The sequence below is a fragment of the Anabrus simplex genome, chromosome 2 (genome assembly GCF_040414725.1).
Source record: "Anabrus simplex isolate iqAnaSimp1 chromosome 2, ASM4041472v1, whole genome shotgun sequence".
Classification (NCBI taxonomy): domain Eukaryota; kingdom Metazoa; phylum Arthropoda; class Insecta; order Orthoptera; family Tettigoniidae; genus Anabrus; species Anabrus simplex.
Genome location: NC_090266.1, coordinates 903,608,011 through 903,624,327, shown reverse-complemented (window position 1 = coordinate 903,624,327; position 16,317 = coordinate 903,608,011). Strand labels below are relative to the sequence as shown.

General features: G+C 41.4%; 1 protein-coding gene across 3 annotated transcripts in view; it reads right to left on the bottom strand.

Moving 5' to 3' along the window:
* LOC136864543 (F-box only protein 22) overlaps positions 1-16,317 on the bottom strand; it is a 477,522-nt gene that overhangs the window by 109,632 nt on the left and 351,573 nt on the right. For all 3 annotated transcript variants that reach the window (XM_067141655.2, XM_067141657.2, XM_067141656.2), the window contains exon 7: positions 11,187-11,382. In XM_067141655.2, the coding sequence (XP_066997756.2) occupies positions 11,187-11,382 (196 nt within the window). The remainder of the gene's footprint in view (positions 1-11,186; positions 11,383-16,317) is intronic.

Below are 16,317 nucleotides of genomic sequence, written 5' to 3'. Positions count from 1 at the left end.
TTCATACAAGGGTTAGCCAATCCTAAAATACAAGCCAGAGTACAGTCACAAAAGGGCATTACTTTTGAGAAGGCAATGGCACTTGCACAACAGGAAGAAACCGTAATCATGTCAAAGAAGGCACAAGAGGGCCTGCAACACAAACATAGCTCAGGGTTTAGCAAGCACAGACAAGAACAGGAAAGCAGTGCAGCACCAAAGTGGCATACTAAGACAACACATGCTAGTGTTAGGGTGATCTGCTACAATTGTAATAAAGGCCACATAGCAAAGAATTGTAAGAACACAGGAACGCAAGGTGCTCACACTACACGGACCGCTAGTTCCAACACAGCTACAGGGAGCACAACCAGTAAATTAAAATGCTGCTATTGTGGGAAGACAGGGCACACTGAACGTGAATGCAGAAAGAAACAAAGGGATAAGGAAACAGAAGTACGAGAGGCAGTGCACATAGTACGCACACAACCAAATACAGTGACAAGTGAAAACAGAACTTGTTATCGTTGCGGCCGAAAAGGGCACATACAGGCAAATTGTCGACAAGGTGCACGCACTCCTGTGATGTGAACGGGTAGCCGTAGGTGCTATTCGTGTGGCCAACAGAGCCATATTCAGAGAAATTGCCAAAAAGCCCAAGGCAAGTCCACGGGCAATAGGGCCAAGAAAAGTCAAACTCAGGGTGATCGCATAGGGGGCAGGGCCGTAAGATACCAAGCCCAATGCGAACATTGTGATAGGTGGTCACACTGAACCCAAGACTGTTGGTTCAGAAAGGGATGCGGCAGTACGCACGCCACGAATGGCACAGAGGCGGCAAACTAGAACGGGCCCGTAGCAAGGGGACAGTTACGGAGGCCCACAGACCAAAAGGTCCCAAGAATTCTGAAGTAGAAGGCACAGTGCTGATCCAGGTCACAAACCAAGGAAGACCGTGGAGATTTTTTTATAGATACTGGGTCCGATGTCAGCCTAGTAAAGAGGCAATCGGTACCCAAGGAAAACCTGATCAACAGGAGCAAACCAACTGAATTAATGGGTGTAAGTAAAGGGATAATTTACACCCAGGGTATTTCGGGAGTTGCGGGACAGCGTTTGCACCTACAATTACCTCCCTACATACCGCTCGGCAGGACAGGTAATACATTAACACCAATGGCCTGGAGATCAACCAACTAGAACATCTCACAGGACAGGTAGGTAACAACAACCTTCTCACCAGTTGTTACCAAGCAGTGGGATTGAAAACAAGTTAAGATGTCAGTGTGGTCTAAAGGTGAATATCGTGTAATTATCCGCTACAATATTGCTCGTGGATTAACTGTTGACCAGTGCCTGGAGGAAATGACTCCTGTGCTGGGGAAGGACTGTCCACATCGGACAACAATTTTTCGCTGGTACAAGGAGTTCCAGAGGGGAAATTTTGGGGTTGAAGACAATCCTCGTTCTTGGCGACTGTGTGAATGAGTGACTGAGGGAAACATTGAAGCTGTGAGGAAACTGTTGCAGCAAGAGAGGTGGTTGACATATCGGCCTCCACATCCCTGGACAAGCTATTCACTCAATTCTACATGACCATCTCAATGTTAGAAAGGTTTGTTCCCTTTGGGTGCCCCATTCACTTTCAGGACAACAAAGGGCACATCGAGTGAAATGGTGCCGAGAAATGCTAAAATAATTTGAAAATGGGACTTCGCGTAACATCAATAGCATCATTACAGGTGACGAAACTTGGCTTTATTATTACAATGTCCCAACAAAATCCCAGAACAAGGTGTGGCTGTTTGAAGATGAGGGTACTCCTGTGACTGTGTGAAAGTCAAAGTCAGTGAAGAAAAGGATGATTGCAGTATTCTTCACTAAACGGGGCATCCTGACTTGGGTTGTGCTAGAAACACAAAGGCAAAGGACAGTTACTGCTTAGTGGTACAGTGAGACTTGTCTGCCTAAGGTCATCCAGGCTCTCAAGCAGCTCCGTCCAAGGTCATGGCTCAACACTTGGCTCTTGCATCACGACAATGCTCCGGCACATCGTGCTAATGTAACAATGGATTTTGTTGCCAGATCAGGGTTGACTGTGCTTGATCACCCTCCATACAGTCCTGATCTTGCCCCATGTGACTTCGCACTCTTCCCAGAAGTGAAGAGGAAACTGAAAGTGCGGCATTTTGCATCCGACGAGGAGCTTCTGGCAGCATAGGACAAAGGGTGTGAAAATGTAACCGAAGAAAAGTGGCAGATTTGGTTCAGTGACTGGTGTCGACATATGGAGAAGTGTATTCAGTGTGGAGGAAATCATTTTGAAAAAGTCTAAAGCATTCACTCACGTTGAAAAACTTTCCTAGTGCCCTTCGTAAAATAGGCAATTGACTTGTTTCATCCTATAAAGGCTCTGGGGCCAGATGAGATACTTCCAATACTTCTACAGAAAGGATGGGAGACACTCGTCAATGCCCTGACGGACCTTTTCCGAGCTAGTCTAGCTCTAGGGTACATGCCGAAATCATGGTCTGAAGCTAAAGCGGTATTCATACCTAAGCCTGGAAGGGCAAATTATGCCCAAGCCAAAGCATACAGACCATTATGTTTAAACTCCTTCACGCTGAAAGCAATGGAGAAAATTCTGGATAAATATAGCAGAAGAACGGTGCAAATGAACTCAACGTTACATAAAAATCAGTCTGCATATAGACTTGGCAGATGCACTGAAGTAGCACTCCACCAGTTGGTTTGTAAACTAGAGGAAAGCCTAGAATATAAAAGAAATTGCACTGGCGGCATTTCTAAATATAAAAGGAGCCTTCAGCAATACAACCTATGACTCTATGATCAAAGCATTGGAAAAGAGCAAGGTGAGTAAAACCGTCATCAAATGGATTAAATCCATGTTAGACGGAAGGAAGATAAAAGCAACCCTGTTTGAAGAAACACTGACGGTTAGGGCCACCCGAGGCTGTGCTCAAGGAGGAGTTCTTTCTCCTCTGCTGTGGAGCCTCGTGGTAAACAAAATCATAGCTATGCTCAACGAACAAGGTTTTTATACACAAGGATACGCAGATGACCTAGTGATTGTGGTACGAGGTAAGGTGATGAGTGTTATAGGACCTCATGCAAAGATCACTTAACCTTTTGGAGAACTGGTGTCGGGAAGAAATACTATCAGTCAACCCGAACAAGATAACTCTGGTCCCTTTTACAAGGAGGAGGAAATTAGAGGGAAAGAGATCACTGAATCTCTTTGGGCAAGATATATATATATATATATATATATAGAAGAACAAGCACTGCACCTAGGTGTAGATAAAAATCTAACCTGGAATCCACATATAGAAAGGAACATAACCCAGGCCAAGAACTTGCTGTATGCATGTAAAAGAGCTGTCGGGAAGACATGGGGCCTAAGACCATCAATGGTAATGTGGATATATACAATGATCATTAGACCGTTGATGGCCTATGCAGCAATCATGTGGTGGCAGAAAGTAAGCCAAGGAAAAGTCAGTAGCAGACTGGATAGCCTGCAGAGAATGGCATGCATAGCCAAAACTGGGGCTATGAGAACTACACCGACAGAAGCCTTGAATACTTTACTAGACCTCCCATCACTATGCAATTTCATAAAAGGACGGGCTAGAATGAGTTCATATAGATTGGTACAATCAGAGTGTGGGAATGCACAAAGACCCAATCTAGGACACTGTAAAATTAACAGAGTAATAACAGAGGAGTTTTACACATGCCTTCTGATCATATGATACCAAAGTACAACTTTGAAAAACCGTTTGAGACCCAGATAATAAGAAAAGAAGATTGGGATATCAACAAATGGAATACTGAAAAAGAAGATATAGTGTGATGGACTGATGGCTCAAAGACTGGGGATGGCACAGGAGGAGGGATCAATGGGGGAAGACCTGAGAGATCAATCCAGATGAGCCTGGGCAAACACACTACATACAATAAAAATCTTCCGGGCTATTATGCCGTGGTCCACTCCTCTCGCTTCTTCCAGACGTTTCGACTACTGCTGCGGTAGTCATCTTCTGTGGCGTCGCGTAGATACGCTCTCCTGTATCCCACTGGCGACTGCGAAAGTTGTATGGGAAGCAGCTGTATTTATATGTAAATGTGCGGCCTCCAATTTCTTCACGCCGTGCAATCCGACATCTGACTGACAATCTGAAAGCACGACCTCCAATTGGGTAGCGCCGAGCAGCCTGACGTTTCGTTGGGTCTCTGAGCACACGACCTCTGATTGGTTCGCGCCGTGCGTATGTCACCAGGTTGAATATATGAGGGCATGAATTCTGACTGGGTCGCTCCGAGCAGTCTGTCGTCTGATTGGATCTCAGAGTGCACGACCTCCGATTGGGTAGTGCCGAGCAATGGATCCTCTGGTTGGTTGACTGTAATGTCCCCGATTTCAGTAAACTTCAGCCTTACGTTATATAAAGAGGTTTACCAGGCCTTGCTGAGTTTCAGTCCTTCCTCCTTTCTATTAAAGTTATCCGGATGTTTATGTATTTCGATTGCTTCCCTGTAAAGACGGGCGCGAAAATGGGATGTTGCAGCCAGTATGTCAGTATCCACATAACGGATCTCATGCTTTCCGCCAAGCAGTTCATGCTCCGCTACTGCTGATTTCTCATATAGTCCCAAGCGATAGTTCCTTTTGTGCTCCGTCAGGCGAGTATTGACACTTCTGCCAGTCGTGGCAATATAAACAGCTCCACAGCTGCACAGTATCCTATAGACCCCAGTAGATGTTGAAGGGTCACGTGGATCTTTGGCAGAACGTAACATGTTTCGTAGCTGTCGGGTCGGCTGAAAAATGGTCTTAACATCGTGACGTTCAAGGAGCCTTCCAATACAATCTGTGATGTCCCGTATACTAACAATTTGTTGGTTATTTTGATCCACCTTTTCAATACAAATTACAGTTTGTGTTGCTAAGTTGTAATGTTACAACACTAATTTACCGGGACATGTTTCGCTTTTATTCACAAGCATCATCAGCCTATACAATTGCCTCCAGGTTTGTCATATTTGGGTTGTTGTTACAAATTTCATTACATTGAATGTAAATCTAATTTTAGTGATAACAATATTTAAAACAAGAATAATATACACATTAAAAATTATGACAATATGATTTGCAATGTTAAAATGGATTAACTCTTAATTCTCAAACACATTGACGTCCAAAACACAGTTTTTACAATTTGAAAATTTGGCTAAAAATTGTTTGCAATGTTAAAATAAAATTGATTCAACTATAATTTGGCATTAAAATTTGAGTCATAACTATAAATATTGAATGTTAATATATAGGAGCCATAGTTTCTGAAGTGCGTTGGTTTCTAGAATACAGTAACATTTCAGTATTGAGAATTTTAGTTAAGAATTGTGCTCTCTAAATAATGTTATTTGAAAAGACTGTAATTTTGCATTATGCATGATTAGTCATGATGATAATATAGATTTGAAGTCTTGAGTTCGTTGGAAAATGGCTTCTAGATTTGATGAGGCTTGCTGCTGAAGTTTGGCTATATGATCAGAGGAAGTATTGACATATTTAATTCTTGTTTGTAGCGACCAGACTCTCCGTTGGAAGTTGATTGTTTTGATGTAAGTTATGGTTAAAAGGGGCTTCAATCCAAATTTTGAGTACCGGTATCTGATTATGTTTCTTTCGATTTATGGAATGGAAGAAGCATCTGGAACAAATGGAAATGAACTTAAGTAATATTGTGTGTGTGTGTTGTGCTTATAATGTGAGTGTTGATGTTGCATATCACTTACCCCTTTGTCTGCTGCTACAGAATCTTGTGGGCCTTATTGCGTTACTGTGACTATTGTCTGTTGTGGCTCTACTCCTTGTGTTGTACGTATGAAAGAGCTGTTGTGAGGGGCGGGTAGGGGGTTGAGGGGAAGAGATGTTGGGCGGGGCGTCTGCTATTGATGTGCTACGTGGTGGGGAATTCTTATCTGTTGTCGAGGTGGGGGTAGAGGACGATCCTGCAGGCAGGCCGTTAAGTTTTGGCGTGTTATGTGGAGGGGGACTTTTTTGCGTTGCCGAAATGGTTTCAGTTGTGGGTGTATTTAGATTGAATATTTTAAAGAATTTTCTTTTATCTGATTTGAGATTTCGTAATAATGTTGGCAACTGCTCTATTAACGGACTTTTTATTTCGACCACGTCATTCAAGTTTTTTCCCTTATTAAAGTATTGATCCAAATAAATATATATGTTTTCGAATTCTGTCATTAGCTTTCCCTTTTCGATTCTTTTGATTATTGTAAGGTCTTTGTCTATTGAGGTGTAATGATGGCCGGTTTCTTTCATATGATTACTCATTGCGGAGTATTTATTGTGTTTTAAGGCATTAAAGTGTTCCATGTATCTGGTTAGGAAACTGCGTCCAGTTTGGCCAACATATGAAGATTTGCACTGTGTGCATGTTAGTCTGTATATTCCAGAGCCTTGAAATTTGTTATTGTAGGCATTTACTGTGTTATGGTTAAAAAATAAGTTTTTGTTAGTGTTATATGTTTTAAAGGCTATTTGCATATCTTGTTTCTTGAGTGGGTTTGCTATTTGGTGAATCTTTGAACTGGTGTAAGTGAAGGTTGCGTATTTGGATTTTTTAGTCTTTTCCGGTGTGAGGTTTGTGGCTATTTTGAGCTTTACTTTGTTGATGATTCGATTTACTATGTCTGCTTTATATCCATTGGCTAGTGCTAGTTCTTTTATAAAATTTATTTCTTTTGTAAAATTCGCGGGTGATAAGGGTATTTTGTAGGCTCTGTAGACCATACTGAAAAAGGTTGCTTGTTTGTGGGATTTTCCAACAAACTCAAGACTTCAATTCTAGATTATCATCATGACTAATCACGCATAATGCAAAATTACAGTCTTTTCAAATAACATTATTTAGAGAGCACAATTCTTAACTAAAATTCTCAATACTGAAATGTTACTGTATTCTAGAAACCAACGCACTTCAGAAACTATGGCTCCTATATATTAACATCCAATATTTATATTTATGACTCAAATTTTAATGCCAAATTATAGTTGAATCAATTTTATTTTAACATTGCAAACAATTTTTAGCCAAATTTTCAAATTGTAAAAACTGTGTTTTGGACGTCAATGTGTTTGAGAATTAAGAGTTAATCCATTTTAACATTGCAAATCATATTGTCATAATTTTTAATGTGTATATTATTCTTGTTTTAAATATTGTTATCACTAAAATTAGATTTACATTCAATGCAATGAAATTTGTAACAACAACCCAAATATGACAAACCTTGAGGCAATTGTATAGGCTGATGATGCTTGTGAATAAAAGCGAAACATGTCCCGGTAAATTAGTGTTGTAACATTACAACTTAGCAACACAAACTGTAATTTGTATTGAAAAGGTGGATCAAAATAACCAACAAATTGTTAGTATATCATAGCATAGTTCAATACGGGTCTTAATAATGAGATTAGTTACATGTAATGTCCCGTATATACGGCAAATAAGCGATACCTTTCTTCCTGGGTTCTTCTCGCTTACTATTCGATGGCTATCTTCTGGGGTGCAGGGCTCTCCTGACCTCTTGTACCATGTAGCAATTGGTTTGTAAGGCTAGATCAAGATGCCGTAGTTCCTTCTCGATGTACTCTGGTTCACAGACACGAAGGGCGCGATCCACCCAGGTCTTCATCATGGCGCGCTTCTGGCCAGGATGGTGATTGGAATTTTTGTTTAAATATCGGTCTGTGTGTGTTGGTTTTCGGTATACTTGATGCCCTAGGGATCCATCATTCTTCTTCTTCTTCACCAGCAAGTCCAGGAAAGCTAATTCTCCATCCTTTTCCTTCTTCACAGTGAATTGTATACGAGGATGAATACTGTTCAGAAGTGTAAGAAAACCGTCCAGTGCCTCCTCTCCATGTCCCCATATCACAAAAGGTCAGGAGAACACTCCACCCCAGAAGACAGCTAGCGAATAGTAAGCGACAAGAACCCAGGAAGAAAGGTATCGCTTATTTGCCATATATACGGGATGTCACGGATCGTATTGGAAGGCTCCTTGAACGTCACGATGTTAAGACAATTTTTCAGCCGACCCAACAGCTACGAAACATGTTACGTACTGCCAAAGATCCACGTGACCCTTTAACATCTACTGGGGTCTATAGGATACCGTGCAGCTGTGGAGCTGTTTATATTGGCACGACTGGCAGAAGTGTCAATACTCGCCTGACAGAGCACAAAAGAAACTGTCGCTTGGGGCAATACGACAAATCAGCAGTAGCGGTGCATGCACTGCTTGGCGGAAAGCATGATATCCGTTACGAGGATACCGACATACTGGCCACAACATCCCACTTTCACGCCCGTCTCTACAAGGAAGCAATCGAAATACATAAACATCTGGATAACTTTAATAGAAAGGAGGAAGGACTGAAACTCAACAAGGCCTGGTACACCCCTTTATATTACGTACGGCCGAAGTTTACTAAAATCAGGGACATTACAGTCAACCAACCAGAGGATCCATTGCTCGGCACGACCCAATCGGAGGTCGTGTGCTCAGAGACCCAACCAAACGTCAGGCTGCTTGGCACGACCCAATCGAAGGTCCTGGTTTCAGATAGTCAATCAGATGTCGGATTGCACGGCGCGAACCAATTGGAGGCCGCACATTTACATATAAATACAGCTGCTTCCCAAACAAATTTCGCAGTCGCCAGCGGGATACAGGAGAGCATATCTACACGACGCCACAGAAGATGACTACCGCAGACAGTCTGGAAGAAGCGAGGAGCGGACCACGGCATAATAGCCCGGAAGATTTTTATTATATCGACACTGGCCGTGAAAGCCTTCATACTTTAAAAACACACTACAGTCCTTCAAGCGGAAGTGATAGCTATCACAACATGTCTTGAAAAACATCTGAAAATGAACTATAGGAATAAGAACATTTTCATTTTTACGGACAACCAAGCGCCCATTAAGGCACTAGAAGCAGTCCGGATAATATCCAGAATTGTCTGGTATTGCCACTCACTTCTCCTGAAACTCTCAAAGTACAACACTGTCAAAATAATATGGGTACCAGGGGCATGCAGGTATAGAAGGAAATTAAAAGGCAGATAAACTGGCCAGGAAAAGGGCAGAAATACATTTTGTAGGCCCAGAACCTGTATGCGGGATTTCCTATGGACAAGCCTGACACTACATAGGAAAATGGGAACAAAAGAAACAAATTGAGAACTGGAAAAATACTGCAGGATGCAGGCTTGCAAAGGAACTGAGAAAAGGACCAAACAAGAAGGATACTAAAGAACTGTTGAAACTCAGCAGAGAAAATATGAGATGGGTAGCAGGACTGTTGACAGGACACTGCCATTTGAAAAAACACCTACATAAGAATTGGAGTAATAAGAGACAATGTATGTAGGAAATGCAATGAAGCAGAGGAATCAGCTGAACACATACTTTTCGAATGTGAGGCGCTGGGTAGAATCAGACTCTCAACTCTAGGACTGCCAGGTGAAGAGAGAGGAAAAATCGAAGAAGACCGAATAAGCTTTGTATATCTAGATCTATATCTAGGTATATCTAGATGGGAATGAAGGAAAAACATGGTAGCAAAAGATCTTAGAGGTCGACACTAATTAGGAACTAATATTTAGAGGCCCCATGAAGAAAAGAAGAAGAACAGAAGATAGAAGAGTACAGTTCTATGGACACTTCATGATGAACAGAAACCAGCTGACGAAATCAATCTTGAGTTCTTCAGACAATGGAAAACTTGAGTCTCAATGGTTTAGGGAAGTGAGAATTGGCCAGAATTGGGGACACAGATTTATACAACAAATCAAGGTCTGGAAGACTCCAAGAGACAGAGAAAAGGCCAGTAAAGAAGAAAGAAAATCGTACACAGAAGAGCAGAAGAGGGAACCAGGAGAAAAAATGAAGATACTGGCAGAAAGTGAAGATGTAAAGGCAGAGATAGCAAAACTAATAGACAGTCGAGCATGGTCCATAGATGGTCTGAAAGAGAACAAAGAATACCATGCTACCCACTGACTAGTCACATCAACTTCCAAGGACCAGACTTTCTCTAATTGCTAAGCTCTGAAACAGAAGTAAAAACCCTCTCCAGATGTCTACTACAAAAGGAAAGTACAATTTGAGCCAACCAGCCCTCTTCCCGAACTTCTCATAACACTGGTGAATGAAATTTATATTCATTCAAAGTATTTTTCTTTTTACAATTAGCTTTACGTTGCACAGACACAAAATATAGGTCTTGTGGTGGCGCTGGGACAGGAAAAACCTAGGAGAGGGAAGGAAGTGGCCGTGGCCTTAATTAAGGTACAGCCTCAGTATTTGCCTGGTTTGACAATGGGAAATCATGGAAAACCATCTTCAGGGCTGCCAACAGTGTGGTTCAAACCCACTATCTCCCGGATGCAAGTCATTCGAAGCGCTATAAGTACTTTCAGGCCTTACACAAGCACATTCTAAATGACTAATTTTGGAGCAGCAGAATTAAAAACGCTACATGACTAATTTCCACATACAAGGTCAGATCTGGCCCTTCAGTGACTGGTACTCATGGATGATGATGATGATGACGATGATGGTCAGTTAGGTCACAAAAACTCAAAAAAATTTGTTGTGGACAAGTTACAAACTACAGACTACCACTAGCTGCTGCGAACTTTGGCCATGCGGAAATGTAAACAACTGGTGACGTTGCACACCATGCAGTACGTATGTTGTGGCAAGAACATGGTATGCTGAAATGGCAAACATTCCCCGAATGTTCATAAGCAACAGACTGTACACCTGACCACACTCACAACACGATGTCTCCCGAAATGTGCTTTGTCATGTTGACTCAAGCACATGGACTGCACCTCTCTCCCAGCGGGAGATGGTATGCCTCTTCAATATGGCCAAAGAAACCAGCAACTGACAATAACTGTACTGCATTTCAAACATGTATCCATTTAAACCTCTGTGATTACTAATACACCACATCAGTGAAATGCAGAAGTAAAATGAAACAAATGACATGCATCACTATGACAAAATAATGAAGTTCAAAATCAAAGATAAAAAACACCTACACAAAGCACTCAATGATATTAAACAGAGAACACTCACTTCTTGCATAGCTTCATCCACCTGCTCCTTGTCAACAATGTCCGACGTGAGGACTGTAGAAGCTGCTGTTACATTCTCTCCAGAGAAGACAATACCAACTAGCACAGTCCCACGTAGCCTATACACCTGGTTTTCCATATTGCAGAGATTCAAAGATTTAAAAATACCTCCTCCCACAGCAATTTTTTCTTCTTGCCTATGTAAAATCAAGTACAAGGATCACTTGGCACACTAAGCAAGACAAAAAAAAAAAAAAAATTGAAGTCTCAAACAGCTTGTGCTAGCAAACTGTGAATGGACACTACAACAACCAATTAACAATATTTATAATGACTACAAGATTTCAAGAAACATTTTTGCAGATACATAATTACATAGTAGCACTAATAAAATCTTAAAATTACTGGTGTGGTACTTGTAAAATACAGGACACACATGAAACTTATTTCCTATTCTGTAATGCTATAAATGTACTGAATAACAATTACACTAAATAAGGCTATGGATCCTAATCAAGATACATAAAAGCAATGTAATGTACATCAGCAACAGTCTTTTTTTTACATGTTTTTTACGTCGCACCGACACAGATAGGTCTTATGGCGACTATGAGACAGGAAAGGGCTAGGAGTGGGAAGGAAGCAGCCGTAGCCTTAATTAAGGAACAGCCCCAGCATCTGCCTGGTGTAAAAATGGGAAACCATGGAAAACCATTTTCAGGGCTGCCGACAGTGGGGATCAAACCCACTATTTCCCAAATACTGGACACTGGTGGCACTTGAACAACTGCAACTATCCAGCTTGGTCAGCAACTTTCCTTAGCACCAATGAGTCAATAACCAACTATTTTTCACCACCATTCCTCATTCAGAAGTCAAGGAGATGTTCACCTTCCATATTTCGTCCACCATATCCATGGGTTCCCATTACGTTCTCATATCCTGTTTTATATGTCCCAATCTGTGCATTCAGATCTCCTATAATTATTACTCTATCTTTACTAATAACTTTTTCCAAATCATCAAGAAACTGGTTCTTATCCTCTTGACAACATCCAGTTTAGGTGCACAATCTGTACCAAAGTTAGTTTTTCTTTCCCTAAATGCACAGTCTCACCTTTATTATTCTCTCACTAACAAACTGAATGTCAGTGATTCCTTCTAGATCTTTACTCATGACGAAACCAACACCATTGTTCATCTCTATCTCATTTCCATGCCAATACAGTGTATATTCTTTTCTTAATTTCTTCATTCCTTTCCCTCTCCATTTGGTTTCACTCAGCCCCAGTATCATTAATTTCCTCCTTTACATGAGGTCCACTAGTTCTTCACATTTTCCTGTGAGACTGAGTAAGCTGATGGTCCTAATCCGTGTTAGTCTCCTCCAGGATTTTTGCATTTTTGCAGGACGCTGTCTATCATCAGGTCATAACTATCATCCCTGACATGAGTCTGCTCATGCTGGCATCTTAATTTAGTTGATAAAAGCGTTCCAAGGCTCTTATGTGCTTTAAAAGCAACTACAAATAAGCTCTTTTACTGGCTTGTTAGGCTTAATGCAATTGAGGATTTTCTTTCGGAGTTTACTCCCTTAGTCTTTGAGGATTCCTCCTCATCCCACAAGGCAGTGGCTTCCATCTGTACTACCCCCAGAGGAATAGGTTGCCTACTCCACCAGCTCCACCAGACCGAGTCATATTCTCTGCTTTTGCTGCCATTGGGGTCTACACTCGTTACCCTGAGCTGGGACCCTTTACCAGATGTTACACGCCAGGTCAGCGTGCTCTCCGACTTACATAGAGGGTCCCTACCTGTCACCACCTGTGGATATTGCTGTGGTTATAAAAACATATGGTAAAAAAATGTTCATATATTCATAGCCGAATCGTCAATGAAAAATAAAAAACATGTGTCAAAATTGATGATCTTATGAAAGTGCTGATGTTAAGGAGGTTTGCAGTTAAAGCAGTTTGCCGAGCAGTTGGGGGAACATCCCTCATTGTTTAGTAACAGCTGCTGTATTTTGAAAATGTCACTGTTGATGTTGGTGTTGAAGGTAAAAAGTTAAATGACGGTACGTCCTTGGATGTATGGCACAGTAGTCGCAAAAGGTGGATGTCTGGAAAAAGAAGATAAAGAAGAAATGAGTGCTAATGAGTGTATTTGTACTTTTATGATTGGAGAGTGGTTTGATATTACTTACTCTTGTGACCCTACCGCTAGGAAAGCTGGAGGTGCACTGCTTGCCCATGTCTGTGTGGAGCTTATTGCTAATTTTAAGAGGGGCCGTGACTTGTTTTGGATTGGCTATGGTGTGGAGGGGGTGCGAGAGAGTGGGGAGTGATCTGCTGATGTGCTGTTCTCCCTAGATACATCTTGAGAATAATGGGGTGGATGACCTCGTAAAGTATGTTTGTTTTCTCAATAGATTCAGATTGTGATTAAAACTGACTCGTTGATCCAAAGATATATAAAACATTTTGCCCCCTCCTAAAGTCAGCAATAAACTCCATGCAGACACGGGCGAGCAGTGCGCCTCCAGCTTTCCATGCGGCAGGGTAACGAGAGCGAGGAGTAAGGGAGTAACTACTGTCAATCCTTTCTCCAATGATTTAAGCCCGAATACATGCATTAGCTCTCATTTCTTCTTTTCCTACCTTTTCTGCAGACATCCACCTTTTGTGACTACTGTGCCAAACAACCAAGGCCGTACTGTCATTTAACTTTTTAGTGTAAAACAAAAGCTAAAGGTTTCCACCTGTTACCTCTACTACAGTGCTAACACCAAACAAGGCACAAACATAGTTAAAAGGGGAAGGTAAGAGTACAATACACAATATAAGAAAACACTACACACTTGGAAAAACAGTAACTAGCCTTTACGCGGATCTCCAACAAAACAAGTACGTAACTATCAGTAGGGCCAACTAGTGAACGACAAAACGGGAAGATGGAAGGGCTGGGAACCTACCAAAGGCATGGACATGGCTTAGATAGCGGATTCCGAAATGAATCACCGTGATCCTTAGTTTTTAAAATATTATTTACAAGATAATTCTACATATACATTCCAAGTTATGAGCTATAAGTTCAGTGATATACATAGGTTATTCGTAGCAGTGTAAATTCAAATTACAAATGAACTGTACATCTAGTTACCAATGCAGTAGTACAATGCAATTTACAGGTTATCCAAAATCTAGCATACCTAAAGTGATACAGAACTATCAGAGGCAAACCCCAAGGGAAATACTATTAAACTACAATATACATATTTTAGTGAAACAAAACGGGAATGCCTCGGAAACGAATAGGTAAGTCTAGCTGATAAACTAAGGCGTCACAAGTAGCTAATTTGGTGAATCTAGGCGAGGTTAGGGCAGACTCCTGTATGAAAACCAAATCGGAACATTACGGAATTTTTAGCAGGAACGGAATTTAAGAGTGCTTACCCGAGGAGTGCGCCATCCCGAAAACCGGAGGGACGTCATCCAGATAGGCTGCTCGCAGACAGATAAACCGAGACCAACAGAATTCAGGATACAGAATTAATTCGAACACTGCCTCGCTCACTATATATAGGAATTACTGGCCTTGGAGGCAACCAATCAGCGTGCACGTGTTCCCTATCGCCACCTAGACTCACCAATCACAACCTTACTTTCGATCGAGAATTTTGACTAACATTCTAGAATACGCATGATCGCGAAAGTCGTATTTTTCCAGAATAGACAGAACACGCTTTCTAGAACACATACCAACAAAGTAACACACCCTGTACAAAAGTTATGTAACTCTCTAGATCTTTCCAGGAACTATAGACAGAATTCTACTATTTACAAATGCCTATGTTACAACATTATACAGTACAGGTTAGGTCAATAAAAATAAAACATCATATTGCATTTTACAAACAAAGACTTCAAAAAAAAAAAATTCCACTCGCATTACATATTTCACTTGTAACATCTTACTCCCCCCGAAAGTCGAGCCGTGCTCGACCAATAATATAACATCACTGGGGAGCAAGCGATAGAACGTTTTCACACAGTACCAATAGTAAAGGTACATTACTTTAACACACACGATTTCTTGAAGTAACCTTTGCGATAATCAACCAACACAAACTGTCATATAATTTTCAAAAATAATATAGATCCACCTCTTGAATAAATATCACAAAATCCACATGAATTGTCACATTGCACTTCGAAATGCCTTCTTTCGCAGATGATTAGACAATTTGTAGTCTGTCCACCAAATCATGTACACCATATTTTCTTCCAAATTCTAGAAATACCAAAACTCCTGACTTGTTGCTAACACCTTTGCACTACTTTCCCACAACGGTCACAGCACAGGTAGGCCACAGGTTCTTGCTGATGATGCGGCTGCCGACACGGTCGTTGGCCGCCAGCCTTCATTCAATGTCAGTCCAAACCCGACACCTAGACTAGATGCAGTTCAGTGGTCTCTTGCACCAAATAAGCCGGGGTGAGACACCGTCCAGTCCGCCTGCCACCAATAGGACGTTCCCCGCAGGATAGTGGTGCCGGATGGTGACGCACAAGGCACACAGTGTGCCTCCCAATTTGGCACTTCAGGTTGCTGCCTGAAGAATCTGGTCACTGCAGCCGTTGTAACACACACAAACCGCAGCAGACAGGGGAATACTTGTGGTAAAAGTATGCTGCTAGGCTTAATATCTCGTGGTCACCCCATGGGTGGCTTAATGAACATGCAGGAGGGATTCTCCCTTGCACACAGGGATATTAGGGCACTAGCCCCGGGGCAAGCACTGCTATCTACAATTCACATGACAAGATTATGGTGGGGGTGAAAAGAAACTACAGGAGGGTGCCCTAAACCTGACCGTAAAAGGAAGAAAATTCCAAGTAGTGACCCTAAACTAAAACTTATCTAACTTATAATACTAAATCGATTACACTAGAGGATACCTAAAGTATTGACTTACACAATTACTTACAACTAACTTACAATGAAACTTATCTTACAACTAAAACCTTATAATTAACCTCACCATAAAATTATGTTATAAGTAAATTCTTACAAATAACTTACAACTAAATCTACAAGGTCACCAACAATGGTATTTGCCCTTCCCTACC